At 42.4% G+C, this 18,510-nt stretch overlaps 1 protein-coding gene across 2 annotated transcripts; it reads right to left on the reverse strand.

Moving 5' to 3' along the window:
* Positions 1-1,209: 1,209 nt before the first annotated feature.
* PCDH18 (protocadherin 18) lies at positions 1,210-10,609 on the reverse strand. Of its 2 annotated transcripts, none has more exons than XM_065687283.1 (4): positions 7,669-10,609; positions 6,686-6,771; positions 6,389-6,552; positions 1,210-2,151 (listed from the first exon to the last, which is right to left on the reverse strand). In XM_065687283.1, the coding sequence occupies exons 1-4, from the start codon at positions 10,171-10,173 to the stop codon at positions 1,481-1,483; spliced, it is 3,426 nt and encodes a 1,141-aa protein (XP_065543355.1). In that variant the 5' UTR covers positions 10,174-10,609; the 3' UTR covers positions 1,210-1,480. The 2 variants fall into 2 exon arrangements, with proteins under 2 accessions (XP_065543355.1, XP_065543352.1); XM_065687280.1 differs by having other exon boundaries at positions 6,686-6,774.
* Between the last annotated feature and the right edge of the window lie 7,901 nt (positions 10,610-18,510).

The following is an 18,510-nucleotide window of genomic DNA, read 5'->3' on the forward strand; positions in this document are numbered from 1 at the left end:
TGGGATTTTTCTATAACTACCATTAAAAAATATTCTATAGAGTACTTTACAAGTGCAATTCTCCAGAATAAAAGTATGTGCCAGTTTCTATGCCTGTGTTCACTTGGATTATTTTAGTTCATCACATTTCTGGTAAAAAATACACTTTATAAAAATATGCACTTACAGCTCTGATGAAAGCCCAAAATACCAGGTTTTGTGGCCATCTCTTAATAACACTGTCCTGAAATGAGCATAAGGATTCCAAACCCCACCCACGTTTCTCAACATTAAAATCAGTTTGTTTACTATTACAGAAATATGTGTAAGCCACATTGACTTTTATCTGAGAAATATTGGTTAGGTCACCCCTCAAGTGGTGACAGCACTATGGGGCACTCTTTATTTTTACTGTTTATATTACTGCTTTCATTGAGCTACCTTCAGTCCAGGGAGAAACCCCACTGTGGAAAGATGGGACTCACCCAAAGCCAATGTACCTGCAGCATCACTCTTGTCTAGGAAGTTCAAATACAAGATAAGCACATTTACAACAGAGGCAACATATAGCTACAATCAGCTGCTTTCCTGAGAGATGCAACATTCCTTTTATTTTGGTGTCACTTACAAGGATAAAGCAGTCAATTGCAATTTTTTATTTACATGAATTGAGAATTCAGCTTGAAGTCAGAAAAGCTGATTTTATGCTGTCTTATAAGCATACACCACTCACTTCAACTGGCTTTGCAGTTCAACAACAGCAGAACAAATTTTACCTTTTTTGGGGTGGTTTTTTTTCTCAGAGATAACACCGGAAGTCCCATCACTGAATTCGATGATTTGTTCGCTTGGGAAAACACCTGTAAAACAGAGGAAGCCCCTGGTCTGAGCCTGCAATAATCCATTGATAAAATTTGAAAATGACCTTACAGACCAAAAGCATCAAAATAAAAAGGACATTTTAGGTTTCATGGGAGTTGACAACTCTTTATTACAAGAATGAAACATTGCAACAAGGTGTTGGATCATTCATTGAAACTAATGTTTGCATAACTTTTCAGTGGTTTGAATTTGTAACATTTCAGACTTAAAAGAAATAATAAGGGAAAGCAATACCCCTCCTTTTGTCTTTTGTGGGTTTTTTAACATGCCTGTGTGGCAAGAATGGTGGAAGTTTGACAAGGGTGGTACCATCTATATACATTTAGGAAAACATGCTTGCTGTGGGCGTACAAAAATAAAATTTATTTGTTAAATTACACATAAATATAAGGTACAAATGTATTTTTAAAATACAGATAAAGATAATCACACTTGCATTGTGTACATATGAAAATACAGTATTTTAATATTCAACATACACAGACACATTTATGATAAATGCAACTAGTTGGCAATGCCAGTTCTTCTCAGTCTGGGGTTTTTTTTTGTTCTTTTTGTTGGTTTGTGGAGTTTTTTCCCCAGTTTTCCATAAATATGGAAAAATAGGCTTTTGAAACAATTAGTTCTGCCGGACATCTTGCAGCAGCTTGTTAATTTCTGCCACCAGCTCACTGGCATCCATGAGTTCGTGTTTCCCATCACTGAGGTGGTTGAGCATGTTGTCGAAATCATCTTCTTCATAATTCTCTGGGATCTCCTCCATGGCTGGCAGCCATTTGGAGGAAGGCTGCGCGCCTGAGTGAGTCCCCAGAGTGGGCCCGTTGTTGGCAGGATTCTGGAAATGTGTGCTGGCTGCCCAGGCTGCCACCCCCTGTGGATAATTCACAGTCTTGGCTGGCAAATGTCCCTTCCTGCGCTCCAGTGAGCTGGAGCGATCCATCTCATTGCACTCCGTGTAGGCATCTAGCGAGGGAGGCAGCAGGCGCTGGAAGACGCTGCTCATTTCAGAGAGGAGAGAGGAGGTGCAGTTGTCTCCCGACTCCTCCTCGCTCTGGCAGTCTTTACCAAACGTCGAAAAGCTCTTCTTCTTCTCGATGGTGTCAGCAGGCTGTGGATCTTCCTCGAGGCCCTGCGGCTGCTGCTGCTGCTGCTGCAGCTGAGGTGACTGAAACTCCTCCCCAGGGATGAACATGTTACTTCTGTAATCGGAGGAGGGAGAGGGCAGTGGGGGCATCCAGCACTGGTCAGAGTGCCCCAGAACCCGGCACTCCTCCGTGCACAACCTCATCGCTGCAAGAGAGAAAAGAGGAGAGTCAGCATCCCCCTCCTATTGCAAATACCGCTTAGTTGCAGGGACTAACACAAGGACTGAACTTCTCCAAAGGTGTTCAAATCCAGTATTTGGGTTCACTTTCTGTGTGAAGGAAGGTGGCAAATACAAATGGTCTGGACCTAAATGCACTTCCATTTCTGAATGGTCTCAGAAAATGAGAACAAATACAGAACATGTAAGGCAGTTATGCAATCTCTCAGCTGGGCTGAAGATCGACATGTAAATTCAAGGTGGAAAACAAGCATTCGTGACTTAAAGCAACTTGTTCCCTCTTATACATTGCTATTCCATCAAATAATTAAATACATAAATAAAATCTCCAAACATTTACTTAAGTTTTAGTGAAGTCTGCCACACGCACTTAGAGAAGTGCATCAGAGTAACAGAATGGGAAAAAATGGACAGGGGAAATGAAGAAAGAACAATAATGTGCAGAAGGATCTCCCTCTTCGTTAACATGCCTCCTTTTGATCTGACAATGTATGTTGAATATGAGGTGATCCACTGCCATATTATCTTTTTAACTGAATCAGTTATTTTTTAATACAGTATAAAAATGCCTAGGGCTTAACTTGAACCCCTTGTGACTCCAGTGTTTATACTGGAGTTACTCCGAGGTGCACTTGCCACTCTGTAGCCCAGGTTACTGGACGGTAAGCATTGGCACAAGGTGGCCATTCAGGCCAGCCAGGAGGACTGAAGAGCAGAAGACAAGAGACACTCTCCTAGCTGCTTCTTTCGAGCGATGTCTCTCAGGGAGGAGAGACACAGTGGGACAAGTGACTCCAGCCCTGGGAGCTATGCTAGTCTGAGCAGGGCACTGCAAGAATACTCTGCAAACACCTGGAGAGGTCTGGGAAGGGTCACTGGAAGCGGAGACAGACAAAGCCCTACTTGACAGACCCATAAAGAGGGATGTGCCTCTCCAAAGGGAACTGGCTCTGTAGGACATGAAGCCTTGGCTCAGGCTGGGCAATGCCTGGGTGCCTGGCAGACCTGCTAGAAAAGACCCAGGTGCTGCAGGGGCCACTAACTTGAATTTGAGTCACATACTTCAGAAGAGTGTTTTCAGAAATACCAGACTCTTTGCATTATGCATATTTTGACCACAAGAAACTTTAGCCCTAATCTTCTATCAGTTAACAGTTAAATTAGCCACACAGAATAGTTTTTCTTTCTATTTATATACTGAATACATAAGAAATGTTCGCAGTCATGCCCTGTAAGTTTCCCTAGCTTTCTCATCACATTTGCCATCTGGTTCTGGATCCACTTAGTTTATCGGAAGATATTTTTCGCGATGGTGTAAGCAGAACTGAACACTGTATTTCAGCTTAGGATGTACCAGAGATTGATAAAGTCCTACTGTCATGCTGTCAGCGTTATTTATCTCTGTGCTTTACACAGCCTACCATATTGTTTGCTTTCCTAATGTCCTTTCAGTTCCTTGGAGTATGAAATTTCTCTGTGCCTCACATGTGGGAGTAAGAATTTCTTCAAGAATACAGGTTCAGGCTACAGGCTGGATATTGCACAAGCTCTTGCAAGTGGCCTGCTGATCCAGTGAGCTTTGAGCAAACAAGCAACCTCAAGAATATCAGTTGCTGAAGTTTTGATACAAGGGACTGAAATGCCTTCGAGTGCTTTGTTCCCATGTATGAAAAGCACACGTGTACTGATTTACAAAAAATGACTAAGTCACCCATGGTGCCTGGACAAGCTCAACTCATCCCAGAAGGTGAGGATTACTCTTCTAATTAAGAAGGCTCCTGTAAATTAATGAGAGACTTTCAGTGGTTTAGCATTTCATTAGCAGTGAAGGTTGTCTTATTGTGAGTTTTGTTACTGATGTTATCAAGATTGGATTTGGTATCAAATAATAAATTCTGACATTCATGAAAAAGGATCGAAAGATGCTTCAAGGAAATTGAATGGTGTCACAGTCCATCCTTAAATCAGCAATAAAAAAAAGGAAAAAGCAAAGATGTACAACAATATTATTATTCCCCCCCACCCCTTCCTCTCTCAGACTTAAAGCTTATTAGTGAAGATTTAAAAAGAGAAACAAGCCTTTCAAGGACAGTAACTGAACTTTTTGATTGTGTAATTTTTGTAGTTTCAAGGGACTGGCTCCATTCTTTCCAGTTCCACCTTAAAGGGACAAACTGAAAGGATTTTTTCACAGCATTTTGCCTGTATCCAGACTGATAATGTAGAAACATTTCAAAATGGAGAACAGGAAACCTCCACGAAGTTCTTTTGCTTTTTATTTGTTTGGACTGCAGATCAGTTCAGGTTTCATCTGAACAGGTTCAGCATACGTTATGCTCCATCCCCAGCAGTGTTCAAGACCTTCAGCAATCTGGTCTAGTTGAAAGTGTCCCTGCCCATGGCAGGGGGGTTGGAACTGGGTGATGTTAAGGTACTTTCCAACCCTAACCGTTCTATGGTTCTGTACTTAGTTAACGGAATAAGACCATGCAGAGTGGCAAGTGGACACCTAGGTGACATTAAGTGCTCACTGAGATAGCCCAGCCCAGCTCCATCTGCACACAGCAGGAGTTTTCCTTACTTTGAATGTGATTAGCTGGGCCCTTTTGGAAATCCCAGCCATTGGCTTCCTCTTTAGAGACAGAACTGCAAAAGCTGAAAACCAGTCCTGGGTATCCCAGCTAGCAAAGAGGAAACCACTCCCACCTATGAGTAGCCCCTGACTGCCCATGGAGAACGGGACAGCTTTTCCTTGGCAGCACAAGGGCTGGATGCCAGTGCAAACACCACTGCACTTGAAGTTCCCCTGGCAACTGAGAGCTCCAGCAGACCCCTCCTTGCTAATCACAGGGGAGAACGAGACATGCCTCATGCTAGCTGGCAGAGGAATAAGTAGAAAGAGCAAGGGGAAATGAGAGTAAAAATACATTAGGACTCCAGATTTAGGTTAAAGATTCTGAAAAAATAAAAACCAGTAACTTTTCAAGACCTCCAGATTTGAAACACTGAGTAAAGACTAATTTGAAGAGGTAGGTGAATGCCTGAGTAGGTGATAAAAGTCTGAAGCAAAATATGCAAAGGAAATTTTAAAGCTAAAATGTGTAAGAAGAGCAAATTAAACTTTTGCGGTTTACTCTGGCCTAACAGTGTATTTCTCAGGGTAAACTGCACCAAGGTCAGGCACAACCCCTCACCAGTGTTTTCCATAGTAGCAGAGGGAAGGAGCAGCTCTGCAGCTCCTCTCCTCCAGCCCTGGGCAACACATGGGGGACACTTTAGGAGGGACTATGTGCTGCACTGCCCCAAAAGCAATGTGCCTCATGTATAAAATGACTTTACTAAACCTTTTAAGTTTGGTTCAGTGAGCCATAGTGAGTTACACAGCCCTGCCAGTTAACACAGAGAAAACCAAACATGATCTGAAGTAAGTGTACGATCTAGGGTACAACCAGTGGCTGTGTAATTATTAAAGTAACTACAAAATTCTCATACCTGTACTCAACATGATTTCCCATAGACTATTATATTCAGCTTATAACTGGGCATAAATTTAAAAGTGGTACTTCATACACATGAATATGTACACGTGTGTTTATCTTACTTTCACTCCCTCTATTCTAGCTTTTTGTTTTTCTGCTCTCTGCCTCTGAAATGTACCTCTTAAGTTCTTTCTTCTAGAAGTTATGACTTGCAGTCTGGGACGTATTTAGATCCTTCCATTGCCACTCCAGTTCATTTTTCAGTGGGAAAAAAATACACTTTCTTCATCCATATTTCTAGACTACTCACAATCCATGGTAGAAGTTTGTATTGTATGGACGAAACCCACCGTGGAAAATGTCATCTCCCAAATTATAGCTCAGTATATTTTTAACAAACCACAACTGCCTGGCCCTGCAAAAACATCCACCTAGTCCTTAAAAGTCTAAGGACATGGAGCAGATCGTGATTTGGGGGTAAATTAGAGCCAGCTCATGATAATGTGAATAAGAGAAAAAAGTAGGCATTTTCAGTTGTACCTGAGGTTTCATTTTACTATATATGTGAAGGTTTCAGCTCAGTATTTATCATGAAGCAGAGTAAAAAGAAAGGAAACAGAGGAGTTGAAAGCTAAAGAATTTTTGCTTTCTCAGTAGTAGCTTTATCAAAGTGACAGCCAGGCAGCAGTGTAAATAAACTGGTCAGCTTCCATTGTGCTCTTACCTGCAGGAATTCTCCCATCTGTAAGGAAAAGGTCACTGAATCCTTCCCCAAGAAGTCTGTCAATTGGAGACTCTCTTCCCAAATCATAATCACTGTCTCCAGCCTCACTGTCACCCCGGCCACTGTCTTTCAAGCTGAATTTATCCATATCTTGCAGGGCATATCTGTGAAGAGAATTGCGGGGATCATGGAATTAGATTATCTTACATAAATCACATTCCACATTTTGATTAAAATCATGGGTCTGTTTTCTGATGCATATACATGCATGCATAGCAGAACAGTCCAGATTCTTACCTGTAGCTTCTGGAATACTTGTTTCCTCTAAAACTTGGCCTTGGTTGATACTGGCCCTGGTGAAGCATTGAGAGAAGCTGCGAAACCTGCTAAAGAAAAGGTGAGAAGACTGATTCTTTGAAATGAAAGCTCAAATTCCTAGTTGTAAAACCCTTAATTTGCTTCTCAGGTTTGGTTTTGGCTCTTTTTTCCTTTAAAGTTGAATTAAGTCAAATACCTGCATATAATGCAGTACAACAGACTATTTTGTAGTACAGTGTCTGCCACAGGAAATATCTGAAGACTTTGTACAATGACGAAATGCACTGCTGTTCATTAGCCTCTGAACTCATAATAATTACTTCATTAACAAGTAATTAAACTGAGGCAGGGTTTTGTTTTGTTTTAATACATCAGAATCAACCCTTTACCATTCCAAGATCCTAATTCAAAACAAAATGTCTACATATAAAGTTACCAGAACAGAACTCTCATTTAAGCCATTACAGAGCATTTGCAGTAAAAACAGAGATGGGTAGTCTCAAGTTTGAGCTATTATGACCATGTATTACAACAGCTGTACTTAAACTGTGTCTGTCTTTAGACTTTTAGTTCTCTATCCCCAATAATGAAAGGGTTTCCTGCATTGTTTCTCTATATAAATACTCTGGCCCTCTTTCTTCAACAGAGGGAAAGGGAGGGCAAGGAAGACAGTACAAGTGGGCAGTAAACCAGAGCTAAGCGCTATCTATGTTACACTCTATTGTTTTGACCTTACAAGAATGAACCAATAAATATTTAATCTATAAATAATAGATTTAATCCTGTTCCCCATGGTAATGGATTCAGTTGATATTGGAGTAAAACTGCAAAGCTGTGACATCTACAAAGAAATCCATCATACATCCTCATTAGGCATAGACCTAATTGGTCTCACAGGTGGCATGCAGAGTACCTCAATGCTTCTGAGTGAAGGGATGTGCAAATAGAGGTGTGGACCTTACCTCAACAGCAGGAGTAGCATGGGTGAGCTCCAGTGAGAAATTTTCAGGCACGTGGTTAGAGGAGATTGTCACCAGGCTGTTGAGCGATTGGTGGCTGTGGTGGCTCTGCCGGCTGCTCATTTGTCCCCTTTCCAGAGTCGGAGATGATGATGGAGAAGCTCTGTGGTGAGATCTGATGGGTAAAGTGCCATTAACTGTTGGCACTAATGTAATGTCCCCTTTGTGGATCTGTCTTGAGGGTCGCTTTGGGTGGTGCTGGTAGGTCGATTCTGCCACACGACAGTTGTAGGACCTGGTGTCCTTTTTTTCTCGATTACATCTTGTGGCAAAAATGACCATAATGACCAATAACACAGCACATATCGATCCCAAGGATATAATCGTTATCATGGAGACATCCAGAGAGGGTTGGCTTACCAAAGTTGCTTCTGTGCTTGCAAATGAATAGACATACTCAAAAACAGTACATCTGAGAAGTGCTTTAGTACTAAGCTGAGGACTGCCTTTATCCTGGACTATGACAAAAAATTCCCATTGTTTTGCTGGAACTGATTCAACACTCACATTGATAGATATGTCACAGGTTTTGGGATCCATCACAAAGATGCTGTTTTCTTTGTCAGCTACTATGGAGCAGCTGAGTTCAGAGTTCATACCAGAGTCTCTATCTGTAGCCCTTATCCTGGTGACAAGAAAGCCAATTCCAGCATCTTTAGGGATTGAGATTTCTGCTGTACTGTTGCGTAGCGCTGGCCCGACGATGACAGGAGCGTTGTCATTTTCATCAATGATGGTTAGTACTACCGTGGTATTGCTAACAAGCTGCTGACTTCCTCCATCCCTAGCTTGAACCATGAAGGCAATCTGATTTACTTCCTCGTGGTCAAAGGTTCTCAGGGCATAGATCGCCCCATTGGAGGGATCAATGGTCACATAGGTGGTTATAGAGCTTCCTAAAATATAGCTCTCCAAAATAGTGTATGTCACCTGGCCATTGTCACCTAGATCTGGGTCTGTGGCTGTGACTGATGTAATATACGCTCCCGGAGAGTTATTTTCCAAGATAACAACTTCGTATCTGTTTGTCTGGAAGCGGGGTGGGTTGTCATTTTCATCACTGATTTGGACAGTAAAGTGTTTCACTGCGGAGAGACTGGGTGTTCCCTTGTCCTCTGCTATTACAGTCAAGCTGTATTCAGATCTCTTTTCCCTATCTAGAGTGGCATTAGTCAAGATTAAGTAGTTATTTTCATAAGTCTTTTGGAGTTTAAAGTGGCCATGTCCATGGAGCTTGCAAATTATCTCTCCATTCACACCAGAGTCCTTGTCTTGCACTCTGACCAGGGCAACAAAAGTGTCCAGAGGTGACCCTTCAGAAATGTAAGCTACCTCCTCTTTCTCTGGAGACATCAGGTTTAAGTTAATTTCAGGTCTGTTGTCATTCACATCCACAACTTTAATTATAATCTTGCAGTGAGCTGGAATGGAATTTGGCCCCAGATCCTGAGCCTGAGCATCAATTTCATAGGATTTGGTCACTTCATAGTCCACTTGCTTCAGGAGGGTGAGGTGTCCTTTTTCTGGATCTATATTAAAAGTCTCTATAATTTTGGCAGACACATGACTACTAAAGGAGTAGACCACCTTACCGTTAGCGCCCTCGTCTGGATCAGTGGCATTGAGGTCTATGAGCAAAGTCCCAACCGGAGAATTTTCTAGGAGCTGGATTACATATGACTGTTGCTCAAAAACAGGGCTGTTGTCATTGGAATCAGAAATGCTTATCTTCAGGAGGGATGAGCCAGACCTCTGGGGCACCCCTTTATCTGAGGCAGTGAGCTGGAGTTCATAACTTGACTTCAGCTCCCGGTCCAGCTCTCTAACCACAATCAGCTCCGCATACTTGGCACCATCAGTCCTGGTTCTCACCTCAATAGTAAAAAAATCATTTGCAGAAAGGGAGTAAGTGTGCAGTGAGTTGTCCCCTACATCTGGATCAAAAGCGCTGTCCAAAGGGATCCGCGTTCCCACTGCTGCACTCTCTGATATCTCAATAGGGATAAGAGCTCTGGAAAACTGGGGAGAGTTGTCATTAATATCCAGCACTTCAACTTCAACATGGAATAGCTGCAGATGTTCAGTGGGCAGAGTGATCACATCAAACTCTATGGAGCAGTTTAAGTTTTTCTGGCAGAGTTGCTCCCGATCAATTTTAGCTCCTATGCTGATCTCTCCGTTATCCTCACGGACTACAAGCAAGGGAGAATTCCCCCTTTGCATGGCTCGAAATCGCACCGAGGAAGGGTTAGGCATTTTTAATAAAACATCAGCTACATCCTCCGACAGTCTTGCAATTACCGATCCGATTCTTTGCTCCTCATAAATCCTGTATTTCAAATTCTTGCCCAGCACAGCCTTATTGAAAGATATTATCATCAGTGCAAAAATGAATATAAAGTGCATTTTACCGCCGACTCGGCGCATTTGTAAGTTTTTGCAATTCATTTCTCCAAGCAAGTTAAAAAGCAATTATCGCAGCTGCCTTCCGTACCTTAAACCCTGCGCGCATCTGGTCCTTCCAAACTTGAAAACGCCTTTTCTGCTCAGCCAAGGATTAATATCTCACCAGATCAGAAAAGTTTTGGGTTTTTTTTTCATATACACACCGTGCCAGGACATCCAGGTACAAGCCGTATGCAATCCACGCGTTCTCATTTGACTCCCCGCTCCTCTTCCAGAACGAAACGTGTCGGGGCGGCAGCGGGCTCCTCTCCCGCCGTGAGCATCCAGGGGCGCCGGGAAGCCCGCGGGACGCGCCGCGGGATCCACTGCCCGCCCGGCGCCTCTCCCCTCTTCACTTCCCTCCTCTCTTCCCCCCGCTCGCGCCGCACTGAGCACCCTCCCTCGCCGGCTCCAGCCTAAAAATCCGCCGCAACTTCGCTCCAACTCCCCAGACAAAGCTTTTACCCGGCGTGTGCTGAGCCCCGTCCAGCCAATCAGCCCGGGGACAGCCCGGCGCGCCGAGGCGGTGGGAGGAACGGGATGGTGGGGGACCTGGAAGAGGGCGGGAGGGACCCGGCGGGGAGATCGGGGAATGGGAGCGGGAGGGGGCGGCTCCTCCCCCAGCCCCTGCTGGCCGCCGGTGTGCCGCCGGGAAAGGGAAGGGGGGCACGGCGGGGGGGCACACTTACGCGCACTCACACAAATGACTAAAACGCAACTTTAAATCAATGCCCCCTCCTTTTTCAGGGCACTTTCAAGCGGGATTTCTGGGTTTAATTCCCCCCCTTCCCGCCACGAAAAATGCTGTCGCGCCCTTTCTCCTCTACGTACTTTCAGGTTGTTTTAACTAACTCGGAGGTTTTCAGTGCGTTGGGTTAGTAAACCGGGATGCGGGGGGTAAGAGGGGGAGGTGTGCCGCCTCCCGCCTTTCGCCAGCCATGCCGGTAGAGCCTCTTCCTGCTCCGTATTTACCTATTTACCTGCCTCTCCTCAACACCCATGTTCTTGTGTGGAGCAAAGGGACATCTCTCCCTCCTCCTCCTCCTCTCCAAGTCAGTAACATTCTGCACACTACTGTACATCGCCGGCTCCCCCCGCCCGCCGCGCTGCTACCTTTGCCCGAGCTTGGTCTCCCGTGTGTGTCTGCATGTGTGTGTATCTGTATCTGTGTGTGCAATTGTCTCTGTGCCGGCTGCTGCGCTTCTATCTCTGCTGTTCCAGTGGTTCTCCAGAAGATCTTTTCCATCCTAGTTGAAAAAGCTCTTCATGCTTTACAGAGAGGATTTGTGCTAAGTACATCTCCTCCATGCCAAATGTCTTAAAGAAGCCACAGGACATATTAAGTGCTTGGACAGTGGCAAGTTCCTTGCCTCTCTGCTATTGCTAAAAAATGGTTTTCGTGTTTACAGTGCAACACATCTGCACAAAAGACAATCTTATGACTGAGTGGATCCGGTACTTTGTGTACACCAGAAATGCTGCAGACGGTTACGTGAGCTTCAGGCTGCACCCAGGTCACAGAGCCTGGCGGGTTCTTCTCAGTTCAAGTGCATCAATTTATGCTGTGATTTCTGTTCCCTCTTTGTGTGTGTGTGTATTTTGTTTGCTTTGGGGTTTTTTTTTGTTTGTTTTTGGTTTTTTTTAAGTTTAGCGTTTTAGCCACAGTCTTGTCCTGCTTTTCATTTTCTTCTAACTTTGTCCATTTGTTTATTGCTGTTGCCCATAATCATGCCATCACTCTCTTTTATTGCTCTTCTCTGTCTCTTAAATTCCCCCCATATCCAAAAATGTGAAGAGCAAAGCTCTGATTCCCCCAATTTCCTTACTCTCAGCACAGCTCAGCCAAAGTCACTTAGAAGGTTCTTGCTGAAAAAGAAAGCAGAGGAGGCTCAGCGTGAACTCTCCTGCTTTTTAAGCATTCAAAAGCATTTTATAAGCCATTGTCTCTTTTTTCTTTCTTTTTCTTTTTTCTTTTTCTCCCCTCCCCCCACCCCCCCCCAACCCAGCACCGTGTGGCAAATTGTGCAGAATAGAAATGCCCATAATGAATGTATTTAGTACTGGGTCACGCTGATGAACATTCTGCCCCCATGAATAATACTGTTTTACAAGTTTGCAGCCCTTTCAAATTACTGATCCCCAAACCCTATAGGCAAACTAGAAAAGCTAACACAAGCAAATGGGACTTTAGAAACCCATAGCCATCTGCCCTAAATCTCTAACAATCCAAGCCAATAATTATATCAATTCAGGCTTTAGTGAACCCCTTTGCAAACACCAAAAGAGCAAAGAAAGGAATTAGTGGCCATTATAAGTTCTGGTGGAGAGAATTCAAAGATAATCTAATTCCATTAGTTCACGGACAGCTTTTTTTGCAGCTCTGATAAATCTTCCTAAAACATTTTTCCAAAACACTAGTGTAAACTCTTTTCTGACGATAATTGGGGAATAGGTTCAATTAAATGCTGTTCTGAGTGTCAATAAAAAGTATTTTGTTGATAAAAGAAGTCACTGCCCCTTTACATGAAGAGTACAGGAGATGAATAATTCATAGAAAAAATAATTTCTTTGCTTAAACCCAAGAATATTGTATGTACTCTTAAATGATAACATGTTCTTCCAAGTAACTCTTTAGTACAGTTAGATATGCAGAATTTTCTTTATGCAATTTTTATCACTTTCCAAATAGTAATTCCACTTCATCACATTGGTCTTTCTCAGAGACATACTCTGTATATTAACAGATAGTAGGGTAACTACAGAGAGGAATTACAGCACCTCTTTTTTTCCCTTTCTAAAATTTACTTCTTATTTTGCAACTTCACCGGTCAGGTTATATGCAATATTAACTCCAGCAGTCAGGTTATATGTAATACTAACTTCAGAAGTCAGATTATATGTAATATTATCCCTTAAATCCATGCTGTTTTGCAGCTAACCATTTAGATTTACAATGACGATAAAACGCCCTTGGCACAATAGTCCCTATATGAATTCTGAAGTGAAGAAAAAGCCTTGATTTTCTTTTTCTTTTCATCTGACATTCATCTGAACCTACAAGTGAGGAGGACACACCTTGGGGTTGCTTGTTTAGATGCTGCAATATTTAAGAGCATGGGACTTCTAGAAGGAGTCCTTCTGTAGGGTGCTTATAAGCAATCACAGCACTCCCAAGGCTGATTCCTCCCATACCCAGTGAAAGAGTTTTGTCTGAAAGTCACTTAAACTCCGGCCCACCTTTGACATGGCAGCCTTCCCTTACAAAGGAAAGGGAGAGTCCCACGTGCAGCCAGCAGACACTTCTTGGGGAGCGTGGTATTGTGAATGCTGCTAGGCACGTGAGCGGAGTGCTGCTGGCCTCCTGGAAAGGAATCTCTGTTATTCCCACCTAATCCAGATCTGTTCACCATTATCATCTTCTCAAAAGTTGCAATCAAATTCTCCAGCAACGTATCTGAGGAAGAAAAACTATCTCCAAACAGCACCTTCATTTACCTACCGTACTACTTCAGAAACCACAACTGTACAGCAGATTAACTAATTTTCACTTAGCTGAAAGTAAATCTGTTTCTGGGTTTGATACACTTTAAAGTCTGTCTTGTTCTTGAGCTTTACTCTCAAACACAATATTTTTTTCTGAAAGTTACTGATCCCCTTGATGCTCAGTATATATGCAAAGCTTAGGTGACAGAGAATCTTGCTTTCAAGAACTATTTTTGAGAAAGGGTCCTTTAGCAGAGCCAGGGGAGAAAGAAAATAGTTTTCTTAACAATGATAGAAGCACAGGGAAATTAGCACAGTGCCATTCAGTACATTCCCCTCCTCATACACACACACACACACAAATGAGGTTTTATTCACTTTCAGAATGATTTATTGCCTTATGTTGCGTTATGTTACAAAATGTCATATGCACTATGCTCCAGCACACTAGACATCGCAGATCAAATTTGATTTGACACCTGTGTAATGAATGTGAAAGACAAGTCTTCCCAAGTCAGAAGGGTATTTTAAAAGAACATTTCCATCACAATGAATGACAAAATTGGGGGTTCCTCTCTCCCTCTCTCTTCTCTTTCCTCCTCCCTCTCTCTCCCCACTTGACTCCCACCAATCCCCTTCATCAAGTTTGTTTCCCAAAGTAAAACTAAGAACAGAGCTCTCCCTGGTCTTTGTACTTTACCTTTCCATCTGTTGCAGCATAAGTGCAAATTGCGTGAAAATATCCTTGTAGGCAAACAAACATTTCCATTTTGTACTCACTCTTGGACCCATAAAAAAGCTGATCAGAGGTCAGTATGATGCTGTTCAGTGGAATGAGTGGAGGCTGACATTTCAGTCTGATTTTTTTGCACAGACAACCATATTATAGAGCTCATCACAAATTAATGCTGCATTTGTCCAACCTAGTATCTATCTCGTTGGTCATGTTTACACCCGATACCTTTTAAAGCACTGAGGTGCATCAGAGGCTGGATTACTTCAAAATATATTAAAGGCAGAACGGTCTGTTGGATTATCAGATATGACCTCTGCATCACCTTAGCCTTCTTAATTAATCCCAAATACATTAGGTAGGGAATATATTTTAATCTGTGGAATGCTAAACAGTGTACCTCAGTCAGGCATCAGTTACCTTATTCATCTGAAAAGGCAGAGAATTGATGATCTAAAATGGGGTCAGGGATCCTGGCAGGCAAATCAGAAAAGCAAACAACCCACTTGATACTGTAAGTCCTGACCTCCACAAAATCTATACCTGAACTAATGATTCTATGATCTATATATACATATACCTATACCTTAAAGCAATCCTGCTGAAGATACCCTGCCTAACAGTTTCTGGTCCCAGTCAGAGCACAGCCCCTTTTACAGAGTGTCATAGAATCATAGAATGGTTTGGGTTGGAAGGGACCTTAGGATCATCTAATTTCAACTCTCCTGCCATCGGCAGGGATACCACACATTAAACCATGTCATCCAAGACTCTGTCCAGCTTGGCCTTGAACCCTGCCAGACATGAAGCATTCACAGCTTCCTTGGGCAGTCTGTTCCAGCACAAGAAGTCTCAAAAGGTTCTGTCACCTTGGAGAAACCCAGGAAAAATTTGGTAAAGGTAATAGCTGTATCAGGAAAAAGTAGTTCCCTGCTCCAAAAAACAGCCAGTGTAAGCCCAGGAACAAAAGACCAGGTACCCAGAAGTAGAAGTAAACAGAGTAACTTAGTTCAGAGCACTGATCTATAATTTTCACTTTTTCAAATCACTTAAAAAATATTCTGATCATTCTTTAAAATACATCAAACAACAAAATTCTGTATACCTACTGATAGGTGAGAACTTTTTTCCATAAATTCAAAATTAGATTTCACATTATCATCAATCATCATGGCAAAGGGCAGGAGATCAGATTTTCTGCTACATGAGTAAATTTCCACGGCAGTTTTGCAGTGCCGTGTTGTGTATATAAATAGCGAGTTAAACCAGTACGTGTTCCATGCATAGTAAGTTACTGTACCTAGATATTCAGTCTCTTTCTGAACCAATAAAACATTTATCGCTCAAAGTTTTACCAAGTGCAAAGAAAAATGCTAGAGACTTACAGTTTACTAAATCTCCATTAGAAATGAATGCCTGTAATAGGTCACTTGATGCTTTTGAATTAATTTGAGGATTAGTTACTATGGCACAGTATATAATGGAAATTCCACTGTTTGATCACTGTAATGCACTTGTCATTTTGTTTAGTTACTTCCTTCTGAAGCATGAAGTAGAATATATCTATTCGACAACTGTTTACCTAAAATTGCCTTTAAGTGCAGTATATGCACCTAAGGCAAATGAGGTTTTGAGCATTATCTACGCTTGTGATAAACTTTGGGATAAAAGATAAGGTAAAATACAAAAGTCAGAATTGTGGCACAATCCAAGAAGAACACCTAAGCCAAGAAGGGTAATCCTGTGTGGCACTGTTCTACTTTCTCATAAAGCCACCTAAACCCAGCTGTAGGTCCTGTTGCGTACAACAGATGTAACTGTCCATCACCTAATGCACCATTTTTTCCTTCTGTCCATTTCTATCACTGCAAATACAAATAATAAAGAGAGACAGATTCTTCAGAGGGGCATGGCTGTAGCCTTTGAATAACACAAAGTGGAACTTGAGGAACAAAGATGCTCTGTCACTTCCTGTCCCCTAACAGTGCAGCCACCTTGGGGCTGGAGTGGTGACCAGTGCAGTCAGAGACCCCCAGAGCTCTTTTTTTCACTGTAGGGAAAGCACTAGCAACATCTGTGCCCTTTGCCTGAGATATCCTTACTAGCTTTCAGTCTTACAAAGAGCTGCACTTGCATTGGATTACCCACATCTGATTTTATTCCAGATGTTAACAAATTAATATACTGCATGCACTGGAATGTCAAATATTTTACATAAATAAATTTGAAGAGCTTTCTACATCATACACTACTGCTATTCTGTTTTGACAAACATCTTGCGCTTTTACCCTGCCACACAGTAACTAGCATGTGATGATGTTTTCAAGGCCACACTAAGTTTATACAGAGCAGAAGGAGCAGCTGCATTTGTGATACTTCTTTTCTTCACAGAAGTGGGGTTTCTGTAAAGGAAGGGTTTGAAGTTTGGTGTAGATGTGGATTTAGTCAGGGCTGCAATACATACTTTGTCAAATTGCTGGCTCAACCCAGGCTTTTCATGGAACTGTAACTTTCTTCATTGCCCCTGGGAATTTAAAAAAAAGAGTGTAATTGCTGTTTCAAGTGTCTTCAGAGCAGACAAAGCATGTGTTCCATCTTCCACTGACAGCCTAAGCCAAATGATCCAGATCCACTCATGTGTACCTACCTCCAGCAGCTGTTTTGTGACCAAAAGGCTTGAAGGACATTGGACACTCTTGTCCAGGGAAAGGGTCCACCATTTTCAGCAGAGCCAGAGCTCAGCTGCATACAGCCACCGTGGAGTCAGAGGCAACTCCAGAGTTTTTAAGACACTTTTGTCTTTTTCCGCCCCTGGGGCTGATGGGAACCAACCCAATCCATGGAAGGAGTTTGAACAGCTTCAGGGTCTCTTTAAATTACTTTGGGGAGGGTGAGACGCACAGGACTGCCAAGCTGGACACGAAGTCTTGCAGCAAGAGCAGACACTAGATCAGATTTCTCCAGGAGTAGAAGCTGTTGGGCAAAAGTTTCCTGGAAAGATCTGAGCCTCTCTGTACTGCAGCATTTAGCAACCTTGAGTTACAAAGGGCTGTCATTAAAAGACCCTTAATGGCCTTCCTTTCTTCAAAACCTCAGGGACAATTCACCACTCAGGCCTGCTTTGTGAATAAGGACCAAATATCTTGTTTATTTTATTTTACAGTAAATATTTATACAGCACTCCACATGGGTATCTGCATTTTTTATCCTTGATTTTTCTGGGAAAAAAGGAGCAAGAAAATGCTCCCTGCTTCAATGTCATGGGAAAACGTGGAAATATAAACCTGCTGTAGGAAGCAGGCTCAGTGGGAGCTGTAATGGGAAAAAGGCAGGCATGGTTTATCGGCTGAATATGTAACATATACTGAACATCCGGCTTCCCAAGTAAGTTGTTAACAGTCCTTAATACAAATGTTTCTCTTTAAAGAATCAGATGTTCCTGTTTTTCTTTTTTTTTTTTTTTTTCTTTTTTTTTACAATAGCTGCAGTATGGTAAAACTGGTGCCATAAAGTCATTGCAAGAGACAGCAAACAACTTTGTTATCATAATAGGCTTTTTTTCCCCTCCTTCTTTTTTAAACAATGGATCTAGCAGGTGGCATGTGGCTGGGACTGGGTCTATCACCATCTCCAGGGTGCCAAGACGTCCCTCAAAGTTTCTGTGGGAGGAATTTGTTGGTGGGATTTGGATTGTAAAGGCACGTGAGCATCTGCTGCCTGCTCAGTCTCATTACCATTGACACAATCAGCTCCTGCAGCTCTCGGCCCAGCAGCCAGAGTGGAGACTCAATTTTCTTGCCTCTCTGACAATGCTCATTACCATTCATCTGAACCTATGTGTTTCTGTGTCTCTGAGTCAGGGCTAAGGGTCTGTGAAAAATATCACACAGGGAAGCACTCAGAGAAAGAAGAGCAAATTGGCATAACAGCTAAAACATAACAGCCTAAAATCAAGTGCCTTGCATACAGTACCACTGATAAACTTTCAGTATTCATAGTAATGGCTCTTTTTTTTTTTTCCCTTCTAAGTAATTTTATTCCTGAAAACCATATTATATGGGTTTATGCTATTGTATGCATTCTGTAAGTAGCTTATAATCTTTTTGCATGATTCAGGAGATATT

This window comes from Lathamus discolor, chromosome 1 (assembly GCF_037157495.1).
Source record: "Lathamus discolor isolate bLatDis1 chromosome 1, bLatDis1.hap1, whole genome shotgun sequence".
Lineage (NCBI taxonomy): Eukaryota > Metazoa > Chordata > Aves > Psittaciformes > Psittacidae > Lathamus > Lathamus discolor.